Source organism: Zootoca vivipara, chromosome 2, assembly GCF_963506605.1.
Source record: "Zootoca vivipara chromosome 2, rZooViv1.1, whole genome shotgun sequence".
Lineage (NCBI taxonomy): Eukaryota > Metazoa > Chordata > Lepidosauria > Squamata > Lacertidae > Zootoca > Zootoca vivipara.
This window is the reverse complement of record NC_083277.1, coordinates 12,634,908-12,648,284: the sequence shown is the minus strand read 5'-3', so window position 1 is coordinate 12,648,284 and position 13,377 is coordinate 12,634,908. Positions and strand designations below refer to the sequence as shown.

The 13,377-nt window shown below is 46.0% G+C and overlaps 1 protein-coding gene across 1 annotated transcript in view; it reads right to left on the bottom strand.

Annotated features, from left to right (window-relative positions):
• The window catches only part of LOC118080127 (uncharacterized), a 73,717-nt gene that overhangs the window by 52,876 nt on the left and 7,464 nt on the right, over nucleotides 1-13,377 (bottom strand). The window contains exons 6-12 of the mRNA XM_060270989.1: nucleotides 13,008-13,144; nucleotides 9,853-9,994; nucleotides 9,384-9,515; nucleotides 7,142-7,231; nucleotides 3,099-3,239; nucleotides 2,396-2,493; nucleotides 2,190-2,307 (exon numbers count right to left, since the gene is read on the bottom strand). Coding sequence (XP_060126972.1) covers nucleotides 2,190-2,307; nucleotides 2,396-2,493; nucleotides 3,099-3,239; nucleotides 7,142-7,231; nucleotides 9,384-9,515; nucleotides 9,853-9,994; nucleotides 13,008-13,144 — 858 coding nt within the window. The remainder of the gene's footprint in view (nucleotides 1-2,189; nucleotides 2,308-2,395; nucleotides 2,494-3,098; nucleotides 3,240-7,141; nucleotides 7,232-9,383; nucleotides 9,516-9,852; nucleotides 9,995-13,007; nucleotides 13,145-13,377) is intronic.

The window sequence follows — 13,377 nt, the reverse complement described above, 5'->3', positions numbered from 1 at the left end:
GGGACCACTGTATTCCTAAAGCACCATGAATGAGGACAGTCATCTATCTGATGTAAGAATCAGAGACCCATGGTGTAAATTTTGATTTGATTATGTTTCAAATATGAATGGCATTTAACCTGTTAGAAAGATAGAACACTTCACTGAGTAGTTTTATTTCTAGTTCCTCTGTGACTACAATGGATGCTCGGGTTGCGAACGTGATCCGTGTGGGAGGCATGTTCGCAACCTGCAGCGCCGCATCTGTGCACGTGCGGATTTGATTTGGTGCTTCTGCGCATGCGCAAGCGCAGAAACCCGGAAGTAACCCATTCGGGTACTTCCGAGTTCGCGCGGTGCACAACCCGAAAAGACACAAGCTGAAGCATCTGTAACCCCGAGGCATAACTGTATACCTTACAACTGCTGTGCTCTCTAGGCCATAAACAAGAAATCCTATCTAAACCTGAAAGTGGGACAAACAGCCATTGCGGATGTTTTTCCAAGCTTGTTTTGGTTAACATTGGAATGTGAACCCAATCTCTTTTTGAGGCTTCCTGTAGGCTCAGGGACAAACGGAAGAGGTGAAGGAGTGAGACAGAGAGAGAATGGAAACAGGGTCTGATCACAGGCTTGGTTACTATGGCAACATGTGACATCCATGACCAAAGATGGTCAAATGACCTAGCCACTTGCGGGCATCCCAAGGTAATTAGGGGTGGGGGGGGGAGCTGACTACCCAATGACTTTCTTGATGCACATAACAAAAACTACCCAATGACCTTTCTTGATGCACATAAAGGGGATGCTTTATGTTTAAGAATGTTTCATAACTAACTTTGTGTGCTATATACGCTATATAGGAGGCTCTGAAGTGCCTCGGGGCAGGCCTTCTTAACTGGCACATGAGTTGAGCTTTGTCCTCTTGCAACAGAAATAAACGTTGGGTCCCTAACCGGGTGCTGGGCTTCAAAAATAGGTTCCTTGGCTCCGTGGATTGTTGTTTCACACCTGGGTAACAGGCAAGGTGGTGCAAAATTTGAATTCTTGTGGTATTCCGGCGAAACTTACCAGAAGAGTAAGAAATCAAAACGACCAAGTTTTTAAGAAAGAATGATTTCTTACCATCATTTATAGAAATGATTTCTTGATTTATATTTCCAATCATTTATGCAAACAAATTCAGATGTAAGCAGGCTGAATGTAAAAACATGCAGTGGTAAAAGAAAATCTACATGGAACACAGGGAATAAATAATAAATTGGTTCAATTTGGAAGTGCAGTAAATATTGTAAGAACAAGGAACCGCAGAAAGAGGGGAAGGGGAGCCGAAATAAGATATATAATGATAAGCTGTTTGCTTTTCAAGTTTTTCTTCTTTTGAATTTTTGCATGTTGTAAAACTAATTATAAAAATAAAATTGAATTCTTACCGCATATCTAACTACACACACGCACTTATATACCTGCTTGCTACCCTCGCAGGGCAAAAGCAACCATACTCTCATAGGCTGAGTTTTGATTTCTTCTGTACAAGCCAAGCCGGGGGGGGGGGGCAGTCTTCCTTGCCTTACACAGCCAGCCAATTGCATTTTTGCTGCCTGAGACTGATGTGCTCTTCCTCCTCCGGTCAAGGTGCATCTCTACAGTACCCACAGCTGGTAAGGTTATTTTCACACCTGAGGCAGGAAGGAGTGCCTCTCCTCCTCCTTGGCAGCAGGAGTACAACAATAATTAATTAAGGTGGTAGGCGCCGAGCACCCGCACCGGTGGGGAGAGGGAGAGAAGCAAGAAGCTGCCCAAGCGCCCTGGAGCTTTTTAAGGCGTCGCTGCAGAACTCTGGGGCAGGAAAAGAGGGGTGGCTGTTGTGGGGGCCCTGGGGGCGCTCGCCTGTCTTGCAGAGGGTGCTGCATGTGTAACAGTTTAAGAAAGGATCCTCTCTCTCTCTCTCCTCCCACAATTCCTACATGTATGTGTGTGTGTGTGTGTGTGATTTTTTTAATAAAAGATTTTCTTGGTTTGCAAAAAAATTTAAAATTAAATAAATTAAATACCTAGCAAAGTGCTGCCCTTTGACGCCACCCCGAATCAGCTGCCCAAAACGGCCCACTCACTTTAATGCCCTTTAATGGAAGGGTCGGCCCAGTCTCCAGAGCTCCCCTAGAGCAGACCTGCAGAGTTAAAAACATGTTCTGCTTTTCCTTTCGCACCTTTTTCCAAAATGACGATCCATCCTGCTGTGTTGTTGAATTTGCTGAAGCAGTGAGCAGACGTCAAGACCCACGTCTTTGAAATCAAAGCGCCCCGACAAGAAGGTTCTGTCAGTGTCTGCAATGAAGAGTGGATATGGTTGGTTAGGGATTAACAATATCATAAAGGGGTTTGTGTGTGTGGACAGAGAGCAGCCTCTACTCACGCTGTATTGGAGGAGCACGTGCCACGGGTTCTTCTGCTCCCAGCTAGCGCTGTCAGAGTTGTTTGCCAAGCCACAAATATCATGAAGATCTCTGGGATCTGAGAGTATTGGAAAGGGAATGAATCAGCAACCTGATTGGCCTGCAGGAGCAGCCAATCAGGCTGCTGGCAGAAGTGAATCCAGGAAGTAAGAATTGGGGTTCGCAGTTGCCTCTGGAAATCATAGTTTGACCATTGGGCATACTCACCGAATACAGGCATGCTTCCTCACTCTGTCCTTCCTTTTGCCTCCTCTTGTGCTGACCGTACCTTTGTTTAGTGTTTGAAGTCTGCAGCACCTGGCATCCCCAAACGGTCTCCCATCTAAGTACGAACCAGGCCAGACCCTGTCTAGCTTCCAAGGTTTGACCCCGTCTTTGTTGAGCGCCAGACAGGGGCGTACCCAGGATCAAAATTAGGGGGGCTACATGGCGGGGCCAAGGCACGGGAGGGGCCACAGTGGGAATGTGGGTGGGGCTACATGGCCTGCGCCTTTCGGCTGTTCCGAGGAGGCGGCCCCAGGCTCCTGCTCCCGGCACGAAGCTCTGGAGGCGTGCGGGGAGAGTAAGCCTGGGGCCGCCACACTGCGCCCCTCAGCCTTTTGCTTCTAGGGGGGAGCAACTGCCCCCCCTGCCTACACCCATGGTGCCAGAGAACATACACACCCAGGACATCTTCAAAGGCTGTCTTCAATTCCTTAAGGTCATTCAACTTGAAGGCGTGCCTCTCGCCCGGCTTTTTGGATGCTATCTCGTTCATGGCGCTCCAGTCAACGTCAACGGTTCCAACCCCAAAAGCATAGATATCTGAACGAAAGAGAAAGAGAGACAGAAAGCATTGCTGGACACCCTGGAAGCAAAGTCCAAAATCCCATTGTCGGTGGAGCTTAACCCTCAAAAATTCATGCTACCAGCCACAAGTTGTTTTGGTGTTTTAAACTGTTTTTAATTAGCACAGATGATGTCTCAATTGGTTAGAGCGTAGTGCTGATAATGCCAACGTTGCAGGTTTGATCCCTGCATGGGGCAGCTGCATATTCCTGCACTGCAGGAGGTTAGATTTAAATTATAACAATAACAATAAGAATAATTTATTATTTATACCCCGCCCATCTGGCTGGGTTTCCCCAGCCACTCTGGGCAGCTTCCAACAGAATATTAAAATACAATAATCTATTAAACATTAAAAGCTTCCCTAAACAGGGCTGCCCTCAGATGATCCTCAGGGTCCCTTCCAACTCTACAAATCTAAGATTCTATGATTTTATTTGTAATACGCCTTGAGAGGGTGGCTCAGAAGGCGATTCATAAGTTAATTGTAAGTATAATGTGCCAACTAGCCTTCCAAGTGTCGTTAAACCTGGGCCTCAAGCTGTGGTGCAGTTAGGCAGTTTTAGACTCTGGACTTAACAGACTTATGCTCTGGTACCTGATAATGCGTATCACCAAAGCTGCATGCGCAACATACCTCAGCTCATTCCGCTGAGTGAAGCCCCTTGGACACCAGCCCTAATTTCCCTTCCCTCATGGTGCCACCTCAAACTTCCTTGTGGAGGGGAATTCCAGAGGACCAGGAACATTCTACCGGTTCTTCCTAAACTGTGTTCTCAGGAAACAAAGTCGGGTTTCCTCAGAATCTAATCAGGACTCAGGCAGATAAGCTTTCCTGAAAGCATGCCAACCAAACCACACGTCAGATTCTCCCTGCTCGACAACTTATCCCAGGAACGTCAGCTTGTGAGGGCGACTGTGGAAGGTGGGCAATGTTGCGTGCGGTGCAGTGCGTGTGACATCACACACGTGTGTGACGTTGAGAGGAGCCGGGGTGGAGACAAACACAGCAGCAGCGCTGTTCCAATGGCCATTGGCTCCTTCTGCTGCCACCATTGTGGGGGGCTGTTTTGACCTTCCTTCCCCTCCACGGCAGGAGGAGGAAAAGGAACTGGTCACTGCAGCCACACTGCGCTTGGCTCCGCACGCAACCTCCCCCACCCCCTGATTTTTGGGGACATTAGGGAGGCCTGGCCCCCTCCCCAAAATATTGGGGGGCCCCAAAGGGCCCGGCCCCCATGAGTTGGCACCCCAACTTTTCCTCAAAAATATGTAAAGATTCTGTGAGAGGCGCATAGTACACAGGAAGCTGCCCCAGCCAAGCAAAGAGTGGTACCTCGGGTTACAGACGCTTCAGGTTACAGACTCCACTAACCCAGAAATAGTACCTCAGGTTAAGAACTTTGCTTCAGGATGAGAACAGAAATCGTGCTCTGGTGGTGCGGTGGCAGCAGGAGGCCCCATTAGCTAACGTGGTACCTCAGGTTAAGAACAGTTTCAGGTTAAGAACGGACCTCTGGAACGAATTAAGTTCTTAACCAGGGGTACCACCATCAAACATTACAAACTTCCCTAAACAGGGCTGCCTTCAGATATCTTCTAAAAGTCAGACAGTTGTTTATTTCCTTGACATCTGATGGGAGGGTTGTTCTACAGGGCGGGCGCCACTACCGAGAAGGCCCTCTTGCCTGGTTCCCTGTTAACCTCACATGACAGATGGACCTTCAACCTCTGCTTAAAAGCCTCTAAGGAAGACAAGTCCACCTCCTCTCGTGGGTGTCTGTTCCACTGCCGAAAAGCTCTTACTGTCAGAAAGCATTTGTGTGGAGTAAACTAAGTTCCCAGTGTGGGGTGAAACGTGCTTTAAATGGATGCTGTGCATGCAACCTAAACGAGAACGCTTGTGGAATAAAAGGTTTTGGAATTTGAGCAGGCAGTTACAGGATAGGCCAGTGATGGGCAACCTTTTGAGCTTGCTGTGTCAAAATTCGCCAAAAAACCGAGCATAACTTGGGTGGTGTGTCACTTCGAGAAAAAAACCATAATTTCGCGATATTTATAGGTAAAAAAACAAAAATGTATAATTGTAATATATAACTGTATTTAATAAACCAAAAACTAATTATTTAACCAAACCAAACCAAAAACCCCTTATTTATCACAAAGTGCCCAGAGTTGTTGAGCTTTTTGGGGGGAGCTGCTGACCAAAGTTTTGGAGGTTTTTTTGGGGGGTGCAAAAGTTGCTTTGCTCTTTTGGGGGGGATGCCCCAAAGCTGCTGCGCTTTTTTTGGGGGGGGGGAAGAGAACAGAAATAAATGACGAATAATACCTTCGCTGGAATTAACACGCAGCACCGACACAGTCTGCCAAAGCGCCAGAAAAAACAGCACAGAAAGGGTTAAAAACCAATCTCTGGCTACCAGCAACAGCGTAGGGGGGAAAAACCAACAACAACAGCCCGAATTGGCCGATGGGGGCGTGCCAGCATTGAGGGCTCTGCGTGTCACGTCTGACACGCGTGTCATAGGTTCGCCATCACTGGGATAGGCACTGATTGGAAATGGGAGAGGAAATTGTTAAGACTATTTATGTATGCAACAACAGCGTCAAGGACATTAGTAGCCCCAAAGTGGAAATTACAAGAACTACCAATGATAGAGGAGTGGCAGACGAAGATGATGGACTATGCGGAGTCGGCAAAACTGACCTGCAGTATCCGAAGCCAGGATGAAGCAAAATTCCAAAGAGACTGGAGTAAATTTATTGACTATATGAATAAAAACTGTACAGGTTTGGAGACACTTTGTTGTTGTTTAGTCGTTTAGTCGTGTCCGACTCTTCGTGACCCCATGGACCATAGCACGCCAGGCACTCCTGTCTCGCACTGCCTCCCGCAGTTTGGTCAAACTCATGTTCGTAGCTTCGAGAACACTGTCCAACCATCTTGTCCTCTGTCGTCCCCTTCTCCTAGTGCCCTCAATCTTTCCCAACATCAGGGTCTTTTCCAAGGATTCTTCTCTTCTCATGAGGTGGCCAAAGTATTGGAGCCTCAGCTTCACGATCTGTCCTTCCAGGGAGCACTCAGGGCTGATTTCCTTAAGAATGGATAGGTTTGATCTTCTTGCAGTCCATGGGACTCTCAAGAGTCCATGGGACTCTCAAGAGTGTCCATGGAGTTTTCTTGGAGACACTAGCAGGATTGAAATAAATCCTACGACACGGATTGGATATATAAGCAGAGACTGTGAGATGCAGATTGGAAGAGGGAAAGCCTGATGGGGGGATGGAGGGAAGTCAAAAGCTCGGCAGAGCGGTGGGGAAAGAGATGTGTCGACAAATGTGGGAATTGACTGTTTGTTCTTTAAAGTGAAAATTTAATAAAAATCATTTCAATTAAAAAAAAGTAAATGAAGCATCGTTGTCATTGTGACGTTTGGGATCCGGAAAAGAGCCTCAGCCCGCTGGATGATCTCCTCAGACAGACCAGGCACCATAGCTGCCAAGTACCCCGTTTTCCCCGGGAAACCCCCGTTTTTACTTGCCTTTACCCGGTGGTCCCCCGTATCACTTCGTCTCCCGTTTTTCTCCATTATTTTCTCCTGCCGACGGCCATTCCCCCCCCCCCCTGATTTGCCCTTCTATGGGCACCAAAAATGACCATCGCCGCACTTCCGGTCATGCGTAGAAGCTACTTTTGAAGCCGGCGGCGGCCATTTTTGGTGCCCATAGAAGGGCAAAGCGACACCGGAAGTTACGTTGATGCAACTTCCGGTGTCACACGGCTGCCAGTCCCGGATTCTGCAGTCCAGGACTTGGAAGGTAAGCCAGGCACCCTCCTTTTAACTATCACTCAAGTGAAGTAGGTTTATATGACTTACCCAGGTAGTCTTTCCTGTTTGCTCTCACATTCAAAAAGTCTTCTATGCTGCGCACAGCCTTTGTGGGGGAACCTCCCATATTAGACTTCCCTAAGAGGACAAACAAAACCATGCAAACAAAATCAGGCAGCGATTCCCATGTTACATGCTGGAGCACACTGGGGTGTCACGACGAGAAATCATTAAAAGGCTCCAGTGTGCACTGGCTGAAGCTGTACACACTGGTGGAGAAAGGGGGTGCGGTAGGTGCGGCCCACCTGGGTGTCATCCCTGAGGGGGGGTGACATCACTACGGCGCCCCCTGGGACGCTCGCCCCATGCCTGTGGGCGGCTAGCCCAGCCCCTGTGGGCACAGCATGTGCCCCGTTCCGGGTGCCAGAGCAGCTAGCTCCGCCTCTGGCTCTACGTTTTAAATGAATGCAAAAAGGAAGCCAGTGTGGCATAGGGGTTAGAGCAGGCATCCCGAAACTGCGGCCCTCCATATGTTTTGGCCTACAACTCCCATGATCCCTAGCTAACAGGACCAGTGGTCGGGGAAGATGGGAATTGTAGTCCAAAACATCTGGAGGGCCGAAGCTTGGGGTGCCTGGGTTAGAGTGTCAGACTGGGACTGGGAGAGCAGGGTTCAAATCCCCACTTGGCCATGAAGCTCACTGGGTGACCTTGGAGTCAGTCGCTGACTCTCAGCCTAGCCTACTGTTATGTACTAAGCTTGGATCCTAGAACAATCGGCAGGTAAGGATCCTAGAATGCAACAACTGATTGGCTTGAAGGAGCAGTCCAATCAGACTCCAGGAGGAAGTTAATCAGCCTATTAGGCTGGTAGGATCTTGTTGTTGTTTAGTCGTGTCCGACTCTTCGTGACCTCATGGACCAGAGCACGCCAGGCACTCCTGTCTTGCACTGCCTCCCGCAGTTTGGTCAAACTCATGTTCGTAGCTTCGAGAACACTGTCCAACCATCTCATCCTTTGTCGTCCCCTTCTCCTTGTGCCCTAGGAGCAGCACAATCAGGCTCCAGGAGGGAAGCAGAAGCAGCCAATCAGACAGGACTCATTGTGTAAATAATGTATATAAAAGCCTGAGGTTTTTTTGGGGGGGGGGGGCGTAATTCAATCACTGTTTTTACAAGCTGAAATAAAGAGCATGAAATCACTGCAGGACTCTGAGTATATTTCACCTACGCTGTAGGGTTGTTGTGGGGATTCAGTGAGGAGGGGTGAACCATGAACGCCACCTGGAGCTCCTTGCAGGAAAAAGAGGGGATAAATAAAGAAATAAAATTAAAAGAAAGGGGGGAGCGAGAGAGAGAGGAAGGAAGGAAGGAAGGAAGGAAGGAAGGAAGGAAGGAAGGAAGGAAGGAGAGGAAGAAAGGAAAGGAAGATGCAATCCTATATAGGCTACGAAGAGGAGAGAGGAGCTTTTGCCGGCCTTTAGAATTGCTTCAGTTCTCGACATTTCCGCATCAAGTGGCCATTTTTATAGTCCTTGCGAAAACCCCTCAGCCTTTCGGTGAGAATTTCTCTCAATATTTGTGTGCAGTTCTGCTGAATATGCAAGCTTTTGTAGAGCCATTTCCCCTCACATACAGTAATGCATTTTTCGCGCGGTCATTTTCTGCAATTCATGCATGACACAGGTGACACTTTTGGCCAGGTATATGCACCTGTGTGTACGGTACCTGGCTGCAGAACTGCAAGATGGCAGTGTCTCAGTTTGCATATTGTTTCAGAAATTTGCAAACTGGGTACAGATCCACCTTTAAATGTGAACCGAATCTAGTTTCTCCCTAGTCTCTACTTGGGGCCAAAATTATCTGTGGTTAAACCACTGAGCCTAGGGCTTGCTGATCAGAAAGTCGGCGGTTCGAATCCCTGTGACGGGGTGAGCTCCCGTTGCTTGGTCCCAGCTCCTGCCAACCTAGCAGTTCGAAAGCACGTCAAAATGCAAGTAGATAAATAGGAACCGCTCCAGCGGGAAGGTAAACGGCGTTTCCGTGTGCTGCTCTGGTTTGCCAGAAGCGGCTTTGTCATGCTGGCCACAGGACCTGGAAGCTATACGCTGGCTCCCTCGGCCAATAATGCGAGATGAGCGCGCAACCCCAGAGTCGGTCACGACTGGACCTAATGGTCAGGGGTCCCTTTACCTTTAGTTGGCAGGTAGAAGGATTGAACCCTATGGCTTCTGTGCAATCTTCTTCCTATTATGGGGGAGGGAGGGGGTGTCTCCCCATTTCTCCTCACCGTCTGTGAACAGAATGATGGCGTGGCGGATTTTGTCCCACGGCACTTTGGTAAACGCCTTCTCACTAATCATCATCTGGTACACGGAGTCGAGGGCGTCTTGAATGTTGGTTCCCGTTGCGTTGCCATGGTCTGCAAGAGGATGGCATTGACATGGTTTTTAAAAATTTGTTCTACATCTCTCTCGCAGCTTGGGATGCCTTACAAAGCTGAAAGGGTGGGCAGCACATTGAAACGTAAAATAAATGTAAGATATTAAAACAGCGAGAGCAAATCAAAGGAGCTGAAACAACAGCAAGGTGGGGTGGGGCGAAAAATATCCCAAAATTTAGGCACTAGTCACATGTGCCTTGAAGACACATTTCCAACCCCCACGAGAAAGACCTGCCACATTCGCCAGGTTTCAGAAAATACATTTTGAATGTGCAGCTGCTCAAAAACGGGGGGGGGGGGGTATCCCTCTCAGCACCTTTGTAGTTCATCTCATTTTGAATCTTCTCGATAACTATTTCTGTATCTTCAGCTATATCATCCTGGATGTTGACAATGATCTTGGGTCGGCTGGCGTAAGAGATTACAGAGAACCTGATGGGAACATCAAAGCTGGCAATCTGGGAATTGGGGGGGGGGAGAGAAGAAACAGGAAATCAGAGGAAGAAGGAGAAAGAGGGGCAGAGGAGGTAAAAATGTGATTCGATGGGTTCATGTGATTAAAGATTTTATTATTATTTCTATCACAGCCTTCAGCCTAAGGTCCAAGGGTGAGCTACAATAATGAAAACACAATATTAAAAACAGCTTGAAACAACTTAAATTACCACCCAAAGTGTATTTCAGTGAGAATCTTTTTGTTTGTCTTCTGGAGAAAAATCCAGCATTTCTGGTCTGGTGTAGCGGTTAGCGTGTCAAACTAGAATGGGGTTGAGGCCTTGAGCTCCTTGGAGGAAAGGGTGGTATATAAATGTAATAATAATAATAATAATAATAATAATAATAATAATAATGGTTTCCCCAGCCACTCTGCATGCCTTGCAGCATATATAAAACTTAGTAAAACATCAAACATTAAAAACTTCCCGATACAGGGCTGCCTGCAGATGTCTTCAAAAAGTTATGTAGTTCTTTATCTCCTTGACATCTGATGGGAGCGTGTTACACAGGGTGGGTGCCACCACCGAGAAGGCCTTCTGCCGGGTTCCCTGTAACTTCACTTCTTGCAGGGAACCAGCAGAAGACCCTTGGTGTAGGACCTGAGCGTACATTTATATATTTGTAAATATATAAATAAAGGCACGTTTACATGGCTGCTGTAGTTTCCTCTCAAGGAACTCCTGCGAATTGTGGTTATGACAGGATTATCATTCCCCAACTCCATCCATAGCTTAAATACCCAGAGTGCCTTGAAGGAAGACACTTAATGAACTGGATAATATATATATTTTTTTAAAAAAATTATATAGCCCTGCCATTCCCTCATAGTTCAAGGCAGCTTACAAAAAAGCAGTGCTGTGTAAATGGAACTATATATAAAAGGAGGAGCAGAATTGAAACTAGCAGTAAAGCAGTTTAAAAGCAAACAGCAGTTTTTTAAAAAAACAACCCAAGATAAGAGACACCAGAGTTAAAAACAAACAGCAGTAAAAAACAAAACAAAAACCCACACACACTGTATTAATAAAAGCTAGAGAGAAGGAAAAATAGAAGGGTTGCACATAAGGGTAGTAGATGGTGATAGCAAAGGGGCAGGCAGAGTTGTTAAATGCCAAAGGGGCATTTTAAGTAGGAAGTTCTTAACACTGCAAAAAAATGTCAGCAAAACAGGGCAAGGCCAGCCTTCCTATGTCTGAGGTCCAAAGTCTGGATGTGGCAACATTTTGCTTTTAAATAGGCTGAAACTTTGCCACAACAAATAAACAACCAAAGGGTTTGTATTTTTGCCTGGTTGTCTTCTCTTTCCTTTCTGCTCTGACCATGGAACCTAGTCTTCAGCAAAAGTGACTTAGACAAGGGGGGGGGGGTCTGGCCCTAAGCGAGCCCCCCATTTTCTGGCGGCACCTTTGCCCCAACCAAATGTGGGCTTATGGGTGTGGGATCAATTTTATTCCATCAACACTTAAAGGCTACTCTACCTCATCTGAAACACCGCTATCTTCCCAAATTCACACTTTTTTTCATTTTTTGCAATGTGCTTCTTCAGCTAAATGACGAGTACACAAACGTGTGGAGGAAAACGTGTGTTGTTGGTGAAAATGACATCGGGGGGAATTATGTTGCAAAAAGGTGAAGTTTAGGAGGAAATGGTGCTAAAACGCTGGCAACGTTTTCATGACGACTAACATGCCACAAACTGATGTGGAAAACTGAAATTAAAACCAAGGTGGAGGGGAATAGAAGTTGAGAGAAATTGAGACAGACAGATTTGCCCAATTCCCGAGTGGGCTTGGGCTACAAGGCCTCTGAAGATTAGATTAAGAAGTAGGCAGGCTCTGATGGGAGAATACCATCTATTATTACAGTGGTACCTCGACTTACGAAGGTGATCCGTTCCGCAGCGCTCTTCGGAAGTCAAAAACTTCGGAAGCTGAAGCGTCCATTTTGCGCATGCACAGACCGCGTTAGCGGACTTTGGAAGTCGAAACCTTTGGAAGTCGAGGTACCACTGTATTATTATTATTATTATTATTATTATTATTATTATTATTATTATTATTATTATTTGCATGCACACCCTGCGTAAATGGGCTCGAGGGGAACTAGAAATCAACATTGTACAAGCAAACGGACCTGTTATGTCTAGCAGTGAAACTCATGTACACATATTAAACCAATACATAACAGGACCTAAAAGTACAAAGCCACAACTTTTGCAGCTATAATAATAATAATAATAATAATAATAATAATAATAATAATAATAAAATTTTATTTATACCCCGCCCTCCCCAGTCAAAAACCGGGCTCAGGGCGGCTGACACCAACAGAAGTCCAATAAAACATAAAAACAATTACAGATTAAAATACCGTATTAAAATTTAAAGTGCAGCCTCAATTCAAGTATTCCATAAATCCAAGCCATGAGGGAGGAAAAACACAGGGGTCAAGCTGAGTCATGAAAAGTTGCAAAAGCAAAGAAGCACGGGACTGAGTGAGGGAGAAACCTTTGGAATAACATCAGGATATCAACTCCGTGCAAGGCATGACAGATAGCAGCAACAACCGGTAAAGATAGACATAATATTTTTCAAGGACAGGAAGAAACAACATGGACAGAATAAATGCCACACACGGGAAGAGCAAGGATGTATGAGATCTTCACTTGTAGACAAATAAATCATTAAATGAGTCAATACGAATAGAAGTTATAAATATTGCAGCTGTTGTATTACTATTGTGACTGGAATGTAACTGAAATTAGTAAGATTTTGGAATGTAGAAATAAAGTTAAATCATCAAACCATCAATTCTAGCATGCGGGGGGCCACCTAAATTATGTAATCTGGTATCTGAATGATTGATATTGGGAATTGTATTGTAATTTGGCGTTGATATAATGAGGCTACTATTGGATTATTGTAATAGAAAACTTTTTTTTTTAAGTACAAAGTCGCATTCGTACAAGCCTACCCTGGTGATTATGACCTCCAGACACTGCTTAGAGATGTTGAAGTTGACTTCAGTTACGCTGTGAGATGCATCCACAAGAAAGTAGACATATAGGAAACCGTCTTTGGAGAGTATAAGCCGTCGTCCTAACGAAGGAGCTAGTATGTGGAAAGAGAAACCATCAAAAAATGTGGAACCCTCACCACAGATCAGTTGGTTATGTTTATTCAGTTTTTAAGCAGCTTCTCGCAAAAAAACAAAACAAATAAAACACACACACCCCCGCCAACATTATTTCACACATTCCAGAGCTGAGAGACAAACTACACATCGCTTTAAATGCATCGTCACATTGGTGAGTTTTCATTTTCATTTAATATGAAACCGGGTC